This window comes from Aythya marila, assembly GCF_965140915.1.
Source record: "Aythya marila genome assembly, chromosome: 1".
In the NCBI taxonomy this organism is placed as follows: Eukaryota; Metazoa; Chordata; class Aves; order Anseriformes; family Anatidae; genus Aythya; species Aythya marila.
The window spans coordinates 92,343,865-92,359,040 of record NC_139042.1 but is presented as its reverse complement, the minus strand read 5'-3'; the positions used below and the strand labels follow the sequence as shown (position 1 = coordinate 92,359,040).

Sequence of the window (15,176 nt, the reverse complement as noted above, 5' to 3'; positions counted from 1 at the left end):
CTGCAGTGCCAAGCATTACAGGTGTGCAGAGGAAAGCAGTCACACTCACCTGGAGGCCCAGTGCTCCTCCTGTGTCTGGCAACACACCACAGCATATAGTTCAGGTGTAGGTTAAGGCCAGGGGCCCTGTTTCTTGCTTTGTTTTTAATGCTGCTGAGCCGAATCAGAGTTTTCCTGCACCCAAACCATGGGACCCACTTGTGAGGACATGGGCTGGTTGTACAGGTGCTGGTTTGGCTGCTGGGGGTGGCGCTGGGGAGAGCAAAGGGACCCTTCCCTGTGTCCTGAGGGGAAAACACAACAATCCCACGGCTGTCACTGTAAAAAGGGAAACACTGTGTATTTTCAGTGTTCAAAACAGAAAGGTCCATGCGTAGCCACCCATCAGCTAGCACCTCCAAGCAGCTACTCTGTGAAGTATAAGCTCTGCACCCTGCTTCTTACAGAAATGTCAGCAACCGTGCTGTCATCTGCAGGTTGCTAGGACGTCTGATTTCCCAGGAGACAAAGAAATACACGGCATTAAAATAAAGACAGCAGAGGACTCGTGGATTGTGTCTTGGTTCCTTTATTACATTGAAAAACTGTGTGGTACTACCCTACTGATAGAATAAAAGCCATGGAAAACTTTTCTTCAGAAAGGAGAAAAAAGTGACATAAAAACTGTTGTTGTTACAGATGATGAAGTTTGGTCTGGGACGTCTGGCTGTAATTTCCCAGCTGAGTAGGCTCTTGATGGAAGTTTCTGCTTTAACAAGCTGGGGAGAAAAAGGAGGAGAAACAGATTAAGGGATTTGTTTCTTCCACAAATTTGAAAAGATGCAAGGAAGTGTTTGCCTAGATGAAGGACATTAAAAAGGTTGTGTGCATCCAGATGTCAGATTTTAGTAATTACTCTCCCACCCATCCTTACATGTGTTTCCTAGCTATGATTCAATAAAACTGAATTATGGGGAATTGTTCCAGATGCAAAATAGACCATGGGGTGTGTTGGGAACAGCCGGGGGTATTTGTTACCTACACTAGGTGTGCTGCAAGACCAGTTACAGAAATGGAAGGAAGGGATCAGAAATTTCTGTAAGGTGCTTTCCGCATTTCTAAGTGAAGCCTTTTGCCTCCTGTGATAACGTAGATGTGGGTTTGGTAGCTACACCTTTTCCCTGGTGTTAGCTGAGGACTTGTGCTCACACCAGAGCCCCGTTGCCTACAAGTCCCTGGCTCTGGTGGTCCATGGACACCACCCCTCTGTGCAAGAAGCTGGTATTCTTTGGGTTTAACCACCTCTTCCCGCTCATGCCCTGGGCACTCTGAACCCCCACTGGGAAGGAGAGGAGAGCTTGTCCTGCTTTGGAGCTGCAGGGCATCCGTGGGGACACACAGGCAATGTCTCGTGCGAGATGTTACCTTCCTCGACGGTGCGGTGGTAGAAGCACCAGGGGACACCAGCGGGGTGTGCCCGGAAGCAGCACTTCCTACTTGTGCACTCCTTGGCTGTGATGCCAGGGTAGCCACAGTTCACTCGGATCCGAGGGTCGGCAGGACAGACTTTCTTAACTGCAGAAAGCAAAAAGGAAGGAAGGAAGAAGGCTGCGTTACTTCATGCTCCACATACCTGGGGGCAGAATTCACAAATGGAAGGCAAGTGTGGCCCGTGAGTGAGCGCAACAGCCACGGTGACCTTCTCCACACTGATTTCAGGCGGCAATACCACCCAAGCCCTTGCCATACCTGCTAGGCAAAACTAAATGCCAACAGATGAGGAATTGCTGCCACACCAGAGGGTCTAGAGGGGCCAAAATTCACCCCTAAAAGTGCCTGGCAGGCAGCATCTAAACCTGTCTCCCATGGTGGTACCACGGACACTGGCCTCAGCTCTGGGGCTGTCCCTGTCTTTATCTGTGCCCAATCTTTAGATGGCCGTAGCCCACCTTTGCATGGCAGCTTCAGTTGTGGAGGGGAGGTAAGTCATTTAGGAGAAATCGCTGCTCATCCATAAAATTAAAATCAAAGGTACAGAGGGAACCTTTGTGGGGATGCAGCCAACAGATAGGAACTGCAGCTGTGGGGAATCTATGTTAAGAGTCCCCTTCCACAGCATTAAAACCTTGTTTTTAGTGGTTTCACCACACAGCCTAAATAATTAAGTTTTCCTCTCCTGGGAGGGTTCTGCTCTGAAAATCAACTCTGTGAAAATGACACTTCAAGATGCAGCCATTTCTTTTTCAAGATTTTTATGAAATGCAAACAGCGTTCAAAGGCAAAATCACTTTTTGTCCTCCAACAATTCGAAGCCTTGTTGACTGATCTTGATTTGTATCAACTTACTTTATTTGCTAACATTGCCTTTGTACTCCCGCTTCCCCTCATTTCATGTTCCCAGGGCTGATTGTGCAACTGCCAAGGTTCTCCTAAGAAGGGGTTGGCACTATGAGTATAGCTCATGCTCAATAGTTACATAAAATATGCACCCGGTCCTTGAAGGACTTGGGTGAGCAGCTCCAACCCTCTCTGAGAACACAAGGGCAAAAAATGGAAGCATTTGTTTGGATTTTCCAAGGGGTCTTTAGAAGGAAGAATCTAATAAAAAAAAAAAAAATCCGCCCTGGGATATGTTGGAGATTTCATTGGATGAAGACTGCGAGCGAAAACAGGAGAGGAAAAAAAGAACCACCCAATGGAATTATACTGGGAAACACACAGAAAAGGAAAGGAGTAGCAAGTATCAAAAAAAATCTAGGGGAAAAAAAAAAAAAAAAAAAAAAAAAGGAGGAAAAACCTACAAGTTACAGGATTCCTGTGGTGTTAAACAACCACAGATGGACTTATCTGGACTCTTCGTGACTCTTCATGATCTCTTCAACATGCAGTGCTAAAGTCCTTGTCAGCCATGCAGAAAACCCATTTAAGTAAGTGCAGAAGATCCCACGTTCCACTGATCAACAAGACCACAACTGGCGGTGAAATGTTTTTAAATAATCAGGACTATTTGATAACTAGAAGCCTGAAGGAAAAAGAAATATCTTGTGCAGAGAGGACGAGTTACAAGCCCGATGGACAAGCAGGATTTGACTTTGTACTTTCTTACCAGAGGTCTTCTAACAGAGGTTTGTGCCCGCTTCATTGGCCTAAGAGCAAAGCAGAGCTACTCCCTGGTTGTCCACATTTCCATATAAGCAAACACTAGGTAAATCGGTGTTCCTGGTGGAGATATTACCTTTCTTTGGTTTAGCGGTGAAGCACCAGGGGACGCCAGGGACTGAGGCGTTGAAGCAGCACCCAGCTTTCCTGCAGTCCGCTGCTGAGATTCCTGGGTGACCACAGTTCTTCCGCTCCCTGGGGGCTATTTTACACTGGCATTTTGCTGTTGAGGACAGAAATCCTAAGTTACTGGCTGTCAGTTTGCACATTTGTTAGTGGAGGTGCATTTATGAGGAAGTTACTGAAAGCAGTGTACTCCGTCCATCTTGCAAGTGTACACTTTCTGTCACTTGCTAAGACCAGACATTGTCTGTTTTAAGATCTGCTTATGGTAAAAGATGGCAGGGGAAATGCTGGCCCCATTATGGTTGGGGTGAAACTCCCTTACAGTAAGGTCTGTACTTCACCCAGTAAGTATCTTGTGGTCTCACCTGCAGTCAACCCAGCCCGGCACAGCAGGAGGCTGTGGACTTCAAATAGACCACATCAAATGGTACAAAACACAGGTTTATATGTTATGCTAGTAAATGTTTGTTTGTTTGCCTATGTCATGTGAAGAAAGAACGAATAAAGGGTCCTGTGGACATAAGACAGGTGTAAAAATGCAAAATCTTTGCTTTACCTTCAGTTAACTATAAAATCATAGGGTTATGTGAGAATAGTCACAGTTATACTTTTAATATTTTAAGCCTACTACATGGTCATCCACAACCAAGAAATTCTCAGCACGTCCCTAGGTGCCTGCTGTTGAGCTACTTGCTTTCTACTTCTTCAGTTGTCTAAATGCCTTCTATTGTGGAAGCAGATAGACTTCTTTGAGATTGCATTCACATAGAAAAGTAGCATAAAATAGATGTCAGAAGAATACTTAGGCAGAGCTAGCTCCTGTTCCAGTCCCAATCTTGTTCTAGCGAGCTCCTGAGCAATTCTGTCTCTCTACCTTTGTGGCAGGTTCCCGGTTATGCCACCAGCATAAGAGTTCACCTGTGGTCTTTTTTTTTTTTTACTGTTGTTGCTGCCATAGATTTCTCTGAAAGACTTTTTAAAAAGACTCCAGCTTTGGGAACAGTGTCAGAACAAGACATTCACTGTCTGATACACGAACTGGAGACATGCCCATGCTGCCAGTACAATCAGCAGGTTCAAGCCCACATACATACCTGCAAAAGCAACAGGAGATAAATGTACTTACTTGGTGGTGTCTTCCCTTCTGTCGTGGCGATGAGGGCTACAACAAGGATGACAGAGAGCACGCAGATCCCTTTCAGATCCATTGCTCCTGGGAGCCCTCAGGCCTCTGGCTGTTCTGGCAGGGCAAGTTGCTGGAAGAAAGGTGCTGCTTTCCCTTGAGCAGCTTGTTTTATACGGTCCTCATGTTTGCTTGGAGAGATCTGATAACATTGTTCCCTGTGAAGCTTCACCCAGATGTTGGCTTTTTTTTGTTGCTGTTTAATTAGGAAATGTTGCCATGCATATTTTGATATCCCTGAGATAAATTTCTACGCTCCCATGATCTATTGATCACATAGCCATTACGTACCCATAGATCAAGTATCTATTACGTGATCCCATAATCTATTAATAGGACATTACTGCATCTCTCTGGCAGCCTGAGCTGATTTCATTGCTATTAGAGTATTTCAAAGCTCTGAGCGGCTTTAAATGGTTGCCACCACTAAAAAATAAATACACATATTTTCCTTACAAGTGTGTCCTCTCTGACACAGATTTTCCCTGGCCTTAGGTTTGAGTTACGCTTACTTTGAAACCAAGTAAGGCAGGATAGCTGAAGGTGTGACATTTTCAAGGTATGGCAGACTTGGGAGAGAAAAGGAGAGTTTATATGGGATCTCAGTCTGATCCACTGGGGTTTGTAGTTGCTCAGGGGCCAGATGCGAGCAGCCCACATAATATTTTGGAGTAGTTGTCCTGCACAAGAATATTTACCTCATGGAAATCTTGCTTCTTTAAAGAACAACTTTTCTTCTGAATATTTTTTTTTCTCTTTACCAGTCCCAACTAGGTGAACCTAGATACAACATAAATATACTATCAATTTCAAGGGTTTGTGACTTAGCCACCAGGGAATTCTTCCTGCTCATCATTTGATAAGGATTGAATGCATTTTTTTGATCTTTGGTAGAATTATATCTTCGTGCCCTTGATAATTATAGATGAGTTTGTTTTCTGCATCTTTCCTCAACACAGTTCAAAGCAAGAAATTTAAAGTTCTGTGGTTATGTTTTGAAGGCAATTTATTTGTTGAGAAGCATTCTGAACCCTACAGGAGGGATTTGGGTCTACCAGGAAAAAATAACGGTGCTCATTTTCCTGCTGTTTAACTTATTTGATACTTTATTTACATCCATCCCTATTGAATATAGTGATAGCACTTCTCACCGAAAGCCATGGTTCAGAAATCAGACACTGTGTATGCTTCATCACACAAGGTACCAAGCTGCAGGCAGCAGACAACCATGCGCCAGCCCTCACGCCTCTCACCTCTATCCCCAGGAGAGAGCATCAGACCTAAAATTCACCTATTTTTCTCCATGGACACAACTCTGACCACACTCCCAAAGGTCAGTGGTGATGCCTGGCCCAAGGGAAGTCAGGAGGGACTTTTCCACCATCCTTCATCAAGTACCAGGAGGGATGGGCTGCAACACTGCCTTTCCACGGCAGCAGTGCGGTGTTCGTGCTGCTGCAGCAGCTCAAGGGAGATTATCAGCCCACGGCATGAGTCAGGCAAGCCGCTGATAACACCTGTCCCTCCTGCCTCTTACGGGACATTAGTTAAGTCCTTATCTGCAAGCTGTCACCTCCTGGGCCCGATCCCACCGCGCACACAAAGGCAAATCTTCCACCAAGTTCTCGCTGCGGAAAGGCTGCATGATTGGCATCTTAAAACAAACACCCTGGAAGAAATAAGCTTCACGCTTTCTGCCAGCGGATTACTTTAAGATCTTTGATATGTTTATATAGGAAAGCCTTGGACATTATCTGGGGTTTCTCTGCAAATGTGTTTCCTTCCCTGAGACTGGCATCTACCCAGACCTTTCGGTAACTCTGTGCTGAGCTCCCGAAGGGGGCTGGAAGAGCTCCTCAACCCATCAACCAACAGCACTAATTAGGTTTTCATCCTAAAGGGAGTTTGGGATCCTAAAGGGAATTTCCTTCTGTGGTTAGAATGAGTGCTACATGAAATATCTCTCATCGCTCAACACCACTGTACATTAGCCCACAAAATAAATCTCAAGTTTTTCACATTTGTTGAAATGAATAACCATAAAAGGTAAAAAGTCAGAGGCGAAGCAACAAGGAAACTCCAGTTCGTGGATTTCTGGGGGGTTGTCTTCGGCGATTTTGCTCCTTCAAGCTGTGCAAGGGATGCTCAGCAGAGGAGAGGACCCAGGAGCAGTGCTAGTCTCACACCACCACCTAGGCAAAGTGCGCTTCGTGCTGTTCACTGCAACTCTGTTTTTTAGGAGTGTTTATGGAAACCGTAGGAATGAGCAATATTCTCCTTCCTTATCATGAGGCTTGCTGTTTGCCTTGCTTCACAACAGCTGCTGGTGCCCTTGGCTTCTCTCACAGAGCTTCTTTTCTAGCTCAAGTAGGAAATCCCTGTGGTTTTGAAGCTAAAAGGTCAATGCTTTGAGTGGGTGTGGGAGGGAACTAACCAGGCTTTGTGTAGATGTAGGTCTGCTGTAAAACATGCCCGAGAACTTTGTTTCCCACAAAGCAAGCAGGAGGCTGTTGTGCAGACCTTGTGCTGCAGCTTGGAGGTGGGCAGCGCGTGGGTGCTGCTCGCCTGTGCTGGGCACAGGCTGGGGCTGGGTTTTCCCTTTCTCTTTCAGGGAGAGACCTGTTTTGGAAGCAGTCAGCCACGCCAGGCTTCACAGGGAAGCTGAGAAAAGCCACTGCTGGGAAAACAAACTAGCCAAACCTAACTGCGTAGGTACAGGTGAGACTTCGGAAAAATCTAAACACATATTTACACATACAAGCCCCTGGAGTCCAGCTGAAGACTTTGCTGCTCTCCAGTTGCACAACCGCTGTCCAACTTATTTTGCAAGCCATGCCACAGAGAAACCCGCATCTGTTGCTTAAAAATGTCAGACATCAGAGCAGGGCTAGGTGTTTTTCCCTAAGGAAAGCAGAGCAAGGCACCAAGTCAGGAGCAAACGGAAACAGAGAGGAGTTGCGTGACCCTCACATACACCCAAATTTGGGTAAACATTCCTGTAGGAGGAGAACATGACTACACTCTGCTTTGTGTCTGCTAAGCTCACCCTCAGTGGGACCAAAGCCTGAATTGCACAGGTCTGGAGAAAGAACTACAGAAGGAGGAAGAAGCCTTGAGCTGTAAAGGGAAGAGGAAAAATAATAAAAATAAAATAAAATAAAATAAAATAAAATAAAATAAAATAAAATAAAATAAAATAAAATATAAAATAAAATAAAATAAAATAAAATAAAATAAAATAAAATAAAATAAAATAAAATAAAATAAAATAAAATAAAATAAAATAAAATAAAATAAAATAAAATAAAATAAAATAAAAGGAAATAAAAGGAAACAGTAAGGATAAGGGATACAATAGGGTCTCTGACGGGCCTCTGTGCTGTTTTGATGCATACGCTGGGAGCAGTGAGAAAACCCTGGCATTTCTGGAACAAATGAGGGAGAGGGCCGTCAGCCTCCCACATATTTTAGCAAGAGGAATGATCACACAAAAGCCCTCAGTCCAGGTTGTTATTTGCCTATCTACCAAATAACACTGCGGGTTCAGAAAATAAATAGAGAAAACCTTACATCTTAACCCTGGGAACGAATGGTTCAAAGTAAGCATTGAGAGCCATTCAGTCATATCGCTTAGATAAATACACCTCCATGAGATATATTAACCTAGGTGTCCAAACCAACTTTAACTTGGTATGTACAAAACATTTCAGGGGAATTGTTAAGAAGAATACATCGTTTTACAAATGAGAGGCAGTGCTGGAGAAGGGCTTTTGTCACATTTTTGTGGTCAGCATCCATACACAATGTAAACAGAAAAAAATAATTATGTGACCTTAATCAAATATGTAACTCAGAGTTTAGTCAGATCTAAAAGTCTGAATTTCAACATCCAATACACTACAAATAGATTTGTTTGCAACTGCAAAGCTCAATGCCAAATTAGAAATATAGATTTGAGCATATTATTTTTCCTAATGCTTTGAATTTTCACATATTTCTTGCATTCACTTTCTGGAGGGAGCATCAAAACATCAGCAAACACTTACTGCTCCTGAGATGAGGTGAGGACCAGCCTGTGGAGAAAAGGAAAGAGTGGCTGCAACCAGCAATGGGGAAAGACATGTTTCTTCATTTCTTTTCTAGAGCTTGTCACTGCCATGACCCAGAGAGGGGAAGAAACTTCTGAATTGGGCCTGAGAAATCTGGAAGATCTGGTTCAAGATGTAGCTGTTGATAGGACTCTTTATGGTAATGATCATGATGTATTGCATTTTAGCATGCCCCAAAGAATAAAAAGGCCTGAATCTTGATCGATTACCTTCTAATAATGGAAATATATAAGCCAGGGAAATTTATTAAAAGGAACTTAAAGGGTGAGTAAGATGGGTGAAATGCTCACAAACAGTGGGGTGCTGTTTAGAGACACAATATGAGACACACAGAAGTACTTATCACCAAAAATATATATATGAAAAGGATATCCTCATGCCTACATGTAGGCCCAGAATAGTTAAGTGATGGAACAAAGGGAGCTACTGGAAGAAAAAAGGCTGTTTGTTTCAAAGCCAGATAAAGAAAACAGAAGAAGACTGACTACAGGGAAGTAACATCAGAAAGAGGTAAACAAATAACTTCTTCTAAGATAGGAGAAAAAGGTCAGTTATCACAAGGGGGAGAAGAGGCTTCTTGTTGTTCAACGCACTCAGAAATGATGTGGAAATGTTGGTGAATAATGTGGTGATGAATATGCAGATGATTCAGAATTATTTTTCATATTTTTTCAGAAGTGCAGGTAACTAAAGAGTTGCAGAAATTTCTTACAAGAACGAGTGACTGAGTGATAAATGTCAAATGAAAGGCAGAGTGGGTAAGTGTAAAGTAAAGTGCATGGAGGAAAAATAACCTAATTATATGTAAACACAAAGATGGGCTGTAAATTAGCTCTTGTCACTCAGAAAGAGATCTTTGCATCACTTTGGATACACCAATTGAATATTCAAAGCATCAAGCAGGCCAATTAAGTTTTAGATGTTGTTAGGAAAGGGACTGAGTACAACAAGTTTTGACACCACTGCCATCCCCACTGTGCCCACATCTGCATCCCCTTGTGAAGTACTGGTTGCCCCCAAGTTAAAAAGGAGGAAGTGTAATTAGAAGAGATGCTGAGAGAAGCCCCCTGGCTCATGGGAGCAATGAGCTATGAAAACAAATTTTGAAGAATGTAAGGATCTTAGAAACTATGCTGTCACAGGCCAGAAGGGGAAGTTTTCTCCTGGCTAAAGAAGAAGGTAACAAGCAAGGGGTGGAAGTCAGTGGATGGTTTTCACTGCAGAGAAAAATCAGGAGGAGTCTCCTGCAGAGCTATGCTGAGATCTTTGCAGTGTAACAAACTTGTAAATCATCTGGAAAAAAAGATGAGAGAGTAAAATTTGTTGACAACACAGTGCTTCCATGGTGGTAAAGATATGAACTGGTTGTGCAGATGGATTTTGCGGAACTGAATGACTGCAGAATAAGATGGCAGGTGAAGATTTCCCAATGCATGCCAGGGAAAGGAGCAACCCTACCTTTTCAAGCAAAATGATGAGGCCTGAGCTGGTTGTTATCACCTGGGTATGAGTGAGTGCAGTGCATGATATTAGCATTTAGAGTACGAGAGAGTTTTATGAAAACACCAGCTTACTGCTTAGCAACCATGAGAAAATCAAATGACAGGTGAACAGTTATTAGTGAAGGGATAGCACAGAGCATGGTGAAAACTGATATTCCATCTTATAAACCCTCTTATAACCAATCTTGTAAAGCAGTACATCTGCTTTCTCCTTGCCCTATCCCCCATCTCCAGCCTGTAAAAGGTCCTGTGACACGGATGAAGGGAAAGCTGGCACTGTGGGACAGCATTCGCACCAGGGATGACCATGTACACTGGGTATCTCCAGGCTACAAGGTGTATAAAAGTCACAAGAAGCAGAAGAAAATACCATTATCTCATTGTCTCACCTAATATAAAAGTTTAACCACCTGAATGACACATTCAAAGCAAGTGAAGGAAGATGGTGTTTCACTGAGCGTGTGGGTATGATGTAGTTCAGCTGTGGAGCTCCCTCCTGCAGGATGTTGTGGATACTAAAACTTCACGTGAGTCTGGAAAGCAATTGGATGAACTCACAGAAGAAAATTGGATTTGGAGCAACAGGTCTATCTCAGAAAATGACTAAGCTGCAAATCACTGGAGTTTGGAAGAGTAATCTGGGAAAGTGTCACTGCCCATTTGACTTGCTCTTTAACTCTTTCCATGGCACCTACTCTGGCTGCTTTTAAGGACAGGATGCTGGCTGGCTGGACTTCAGCTAATATTACTCGTCACTTCTCAGAATACTGAAACCAGAAAGGCAGTCAATGAAATGATGAGGCAGCAGGTGTACATGAGAAGAAGGCAGTGTATGACTACACTGGAATTCATTGCTCCAGAAGCAGAAGGTTAGAGGTATGAAAGGGCTAGAAGAGTACCCAGAGGAGAGGGCCATTGGCATTTTCTGTTTATGGTGGTCGAGGTATAAACTCTCTTTCAGAAGACTAAATCTCTGGCTATTGTTCTGGGAGAACCTACCAGGAGAAGGATTGCTCTGTACTCTGTCTTAAAGCTTTTCTGTAAGCACCTGTGACTGGCCATGCCTGGCACAGGTGTGGGGCTAGAAGATGATTTAGCCTGGCTTAGTCTGGCCAATTGCATGATTTTATCATTACTTCTTCTGATTTTTGGTATTTTTCAGGATCATCTTTTTGAACTCTCCTGGACTGATGAGTTTAATCATCTGGTGAAAGTTTAGAGCTCAAAATCAAGAGAATCTAGTTTGGTTTTAATCAAGAGAATCTAGTTTGGTTTTAATTTTGAATCTGTTAAAAATGTCCTAGTTTGGAGAATGGAAAATGCCGTGATGGGTGGAGTTTCACAGATGCTTCTGAAACTCACCCAAACCCAAAGCAAACCCACCCCCACATATTGGTTGTGATTACTGGAAGAAAGGCCCAAAACTAGCACCACTCATGAAGGGGGTGGTGGTGTTTTTTCTGGCTTGGTTTCCTCCCATAGTTACTGGTGGGAGGGATGCTGGCAGTTGCAGAGAAATACATCGCAGCCAGTGAGGGGTATGAGCCAGCAGGCACCTCTCATGGGGAATGGGGAGGCACCAAGGCTGGTTGGTGGCTCTGAACTCCAATGTGCTGAGGGCAATTGCATGGGACAGCTGATAAATATGGGCTAAACTGCATAATTTTAGCATAATTCATGCATCAATATCATGGCAGCTGGTAACATAAATATATAATCTATAAAGATGGTGAAGGGTCTGGAGGGCACGATGTATGAGGAGCGGCTGAGGCCCCTTGGTTTGCTCAGCCCCGAGCAGAGCAGGCTGAGGGGAGGCCTCATGGCGGCCTGCAGCTCCCTCACGAGGGGAGCGGAGGGGCAGGCGCTGAGCTCTGCTCTCTGGGGACAGCAACAGGACCCCACTGTGGTGGCAGAGAGACTAGTTGTTGCTTTTAGCAATTTTCAGTTATTGTTGTTTTAATTGATAACAGTGAATGGGCAAAGTGTTTCTTCTGTACCAATTACATATTGTTAAAAGTAGAGGGAGAAATATTAAACTCTAAAGCTAGCAAGAGAATGTGAGGATAGATGGGAGAACCACTTCAGGGGAAAACTCTCTCTATATATAGTAAAATTCTTCAAAAGTGTTAGCAAACTAATGAAAGAAATAAGTATTATTTTTTAAATTCAAATGAAAGAAGAAAGCTAGCTATAAAAATTCTTTTAAACTTTCCTTCTAAGTGCTTTAAAGATAGTGAGCATATGAAGTAAACTGTGAAGATTTGGAAAAGTCAGAAAAGAAAAAAAAAAAAAGGAAAGGAAAAGAAAAAAGATTTTCCTCCCCTCAAAGCTAGATAAATAAATAAATAAATGCAAAACCACCAAACTTAATAAGAACTTTTTTTCTTTACTGTATTTTTATAATATGTCACTGCAGGTTCCCATCTGCTCTCTCATTAGAGAAGCCATGAAAGTCTTCCTCTCAGGTCTAGAGGAGCATCTTGGTGGGCTCCAGCAGTGATGAAGAACACCATGGCAGATGAAGTGACACCTGAATGAATCCTCGGAGTCCCAAATACCCAGTGGCTGGGAGTATGCTGGACATAAATGCTTGTCCTTTTGTTGTGACCATGGAGGTTGGCATATAGGGCTCCATTGTGAGCCATTGCCTTCTACACATGGTGCAGGCTCCAGCTCTCAGCAGCATGAGGTCTGTGTTGGGTAGCCCCTTGGCTTGGAAAGATGAATGATAGGTTGGGTCTGCTGGACACCACTGTTCTAGGATATGACAAGGCTATGACATGAGCCCTCATGATGCAAACAGTTCTCATTCTCTGTGCGTAAGACTGAAGATGACAAGCAGTGATGGAGAAGAAGGGTCTTTGGATCTTTGGTTACTGTATCTACACTAGTTTGGGTCTTCAACATCATATGAGAAGGCAGTGAACTCCTGAGACAGAGTATACTTCATAATTAATTGCAAAATGTGTGATGTTAGTTTGGTCCCTCTGCTGATGGATTCAATGACTAAGCTTGTGTCGATTTCTGTGCTCAGGAGTGCAGCTCCTGAAGTCTTTTGAAAATGAGCACCAAGTCAGATCATGTAAGAAACCTGTTTAGAGTTGGACTGAACATTATGAAGCTGGAAAGACTGTTTTTTATTTGAGTGAGATACTATATCCAGCTGTCTACAAAGTTTTTTCTTTATGATCAGAGCGATCTCATTTTTCTCAACACCTGTACATTGGTTATTGGTTGAAATCCTCCTAGAGTTTCCTCCATCCTCAAGTCATGTCCTAACTGAAATAAATTGTAGCTACTATCACTGTAGTCAGTGTAGTATTTTGCAAGTATGTTGACTATAACCCTCCATAGCTGGATTGGGGAATCATTAGGAACACTTCTGGATATTGAAACAGTAGAAATTCAGGAAGGGACACTTACTACAGCACAGGCCTCAGTGCCCAGGTAAGGTGACCAGAATCAGAATCATCCTGTTACAGAAATGGCAGAAGGGTCCCTCAAAGGGCAAGTCAGAGCTCTAACTGATGTTTCCCTTGCTGAACTCCAGAAGAGTTGTTTCCCACATATGGTCTACAGAAAGAGTTTGGGGAAATGCAGTCAGGCCAAGCTGTGTGGTGTTTTATTTTCCTCAAAATCTGAGTGGTGTGTATCAAAGAATGCACATGATTTTAATTCAGTCCTGGTGCTGCCAGTTTTACTGTAGGAGAGAAAAAGTGGGCTATGGGAGTCAACACATGGAGGTACAGACAGTCCCTGAATTGTCCTCCGGTGCAGAAGCAGCAGTGCTCAGCCTCAGTGAAGGCAATGCACCTTCACTCTTTCACACTTCTTGTAGAGGTGGCTTCAGCTTGATCTTTTCCTCTTTCATATAAGGCCCTATCTCAGTTCTGGCAGGGCAAAATGGGAGCTAAAGTAAGAATAAAAAAAAAAAAAAAATGAAGGAGAGAAAACACAACTTCAACTTCAATGGTGAGAACATATAGCCCCTTTTGTTGCAAATATGAAAGCAATCAAATCTGGATGATAACAGATATTGTTCACATTTTCTGTATATGTTGTGCAGACAATACTGTAACCCAGGAGGACTCTCATGCTGGATCACTGGTTTAAATCTCTCATGTGTAGTACAATCAAGCAAATTGTCAAACACACTTCTGGCCGCAGCAACAAAACAGCATTTGATTCATGCCCATAAATACAGGGATGAAAATATTGATATTTCAGTAAATCAAGCAGCTTCCATCTCTATCATACTTTGCTTTTCAGAAGCGAGACCTGAATTCTCAATGTCTCTCTGCTAATGGAAATTTTCTAAAACCTAATTAAAAAGTCTCTATTCAATGGGCTGTGGAGAATTTATAGCAGTGAAGCTGTCTGTGTCAGACAAATATGCTATTGATAGTCCTGTGGGAAGTAATGATGAAGGGACTACAAATAAGAATAGAGAGAGAAAAAGGAAATACGCAGTACACTGGGCTCATTTTCACACAGCTGGACGCTGGTGTGAGGGAAGGGCAAGGAAGGGAGAGGGCTGGGATGTGCTGGTGTCAGCACAAATGAATGCTGCTCTGGGAGAGCTTTCAGTGGAAGAATCAGAGATGTCCCGTGCGCTTTTACCCTTTCTCAAGGTAGGGGATTCATCTGCGGTTGTGAAATGGCCTCAGCTTTTACACAGAATCATAGAACCATAGAATGTGGCTTATGTGGATATTGCCTGCAAAACAGAACAAAATAGCTGCCACTATGTGAGCCCTGGGATCACCAGCCAGTGCTTAGAAATCATTTTCCCAGGGTGAAAAGTGTTGTGTGCATGTGCATGTTGCTACTTTCAACCTGCCCCAACAAACAGTGCCAGAGTGTCTGTCCAACACTCAAAAGTGCAGCAAACCATCCCACCAGGCATCACTGCCCAGTAAGGCCACAGATCCCTCCTGAAGGGTGAAGAGAAATGGCACCAGACCATCCTGGACACTGCTACCACTGGTGACACAGTCAGCCAGCCACCCAGCAGGGAGCCCTTCCTTTACAGCACACACAGCAGGCCAGCTCAGCTCTAGCACCACGGGAGACTTTGGGGGTGTTCAAGGGCTGTTGCTTTCCTGTGGCTACACTGTG

General features: G+C 43.5%; 1 protein-coding gene and 1 long non-coding RNA gene across 3 annotated transcripts; one reads left to right on the top strand and one right to left on the bottom strand.

Moving 5' to 3' along the window:
* Nucleotides 1-554: 554 nt before the first annotated feature.
* On the bottom strand, nucleotides 555-4,548 carry LOC309873749 (trefoil factor 1-like). Its single transcript, XM_082751448.1, has 4 exons — nucleotides 4,391-4,548; nucleotides 3,215-3,361; nucleotides 1,405-1,554; nucleotides 555-758 (listed from the first exon to the last, which is right to left on the bottom strand). The coding sequence occupies exons 1-4, from the start codon at nucleotides 4,470-4,472 to the stop codon at nucleotides 751-753; spliced, it is 387 nt and encodes a 128-aa protein (XP_082607574.1). The 5' UTR covers nucleotides 4,473-4,548; the 3' UTR covers nucleotides 555-750.
* A 2,314-nt stretch (nucleotides 4,549-6,862) lies between these two features.
* Nucleotides 6,863-13,490, top strand: LOC309873750. Of its 2 annotated transcripts, XR_014316731.1 has the most exons (4): nucleotides 6,863-7,165; nucleotides 8,591-8,695; nucleotides 9,232-9,314; nucleotides 12,475-13,490. It is a non-coding gene; the product is annotated as an uncharacterized lncRNA (long non-coding RNA). The 2 variants fall into 2 exon arrangements; XR_014316730.1 differs by lacking the exon at nucleotides 9,232-9,314.
* The last annotated feature ends 1,686 nt before the right edge of the window (nucleotides 13,491-15,176 follow it).

Bases quoted from the DNA above. Each gene is read 5' to 3' on its own strand.
- LOC309873749 (XM_082751448.1), bottom strand. From the start codon at position 4,472: ATGGATCTGAAAGGGATCTGCGTGCTCTCTGTCATCCTTGTTGTAGCC. The intron at 3,362-4,390 runs GTAAGTACATTT...TGTCCTCAACAG, and splicing joins AGAAGGGAAGACACCACCAA to CAAAATGCCAGTGTAAAATA. The intron at 1,555-3,214 runs GTAATATCTCCA...TGCTTTCTGCAG, and splicing joins CACCGCTAAACCAAAGAAAG to TTAAGAAAGTCTGTCCTGCC.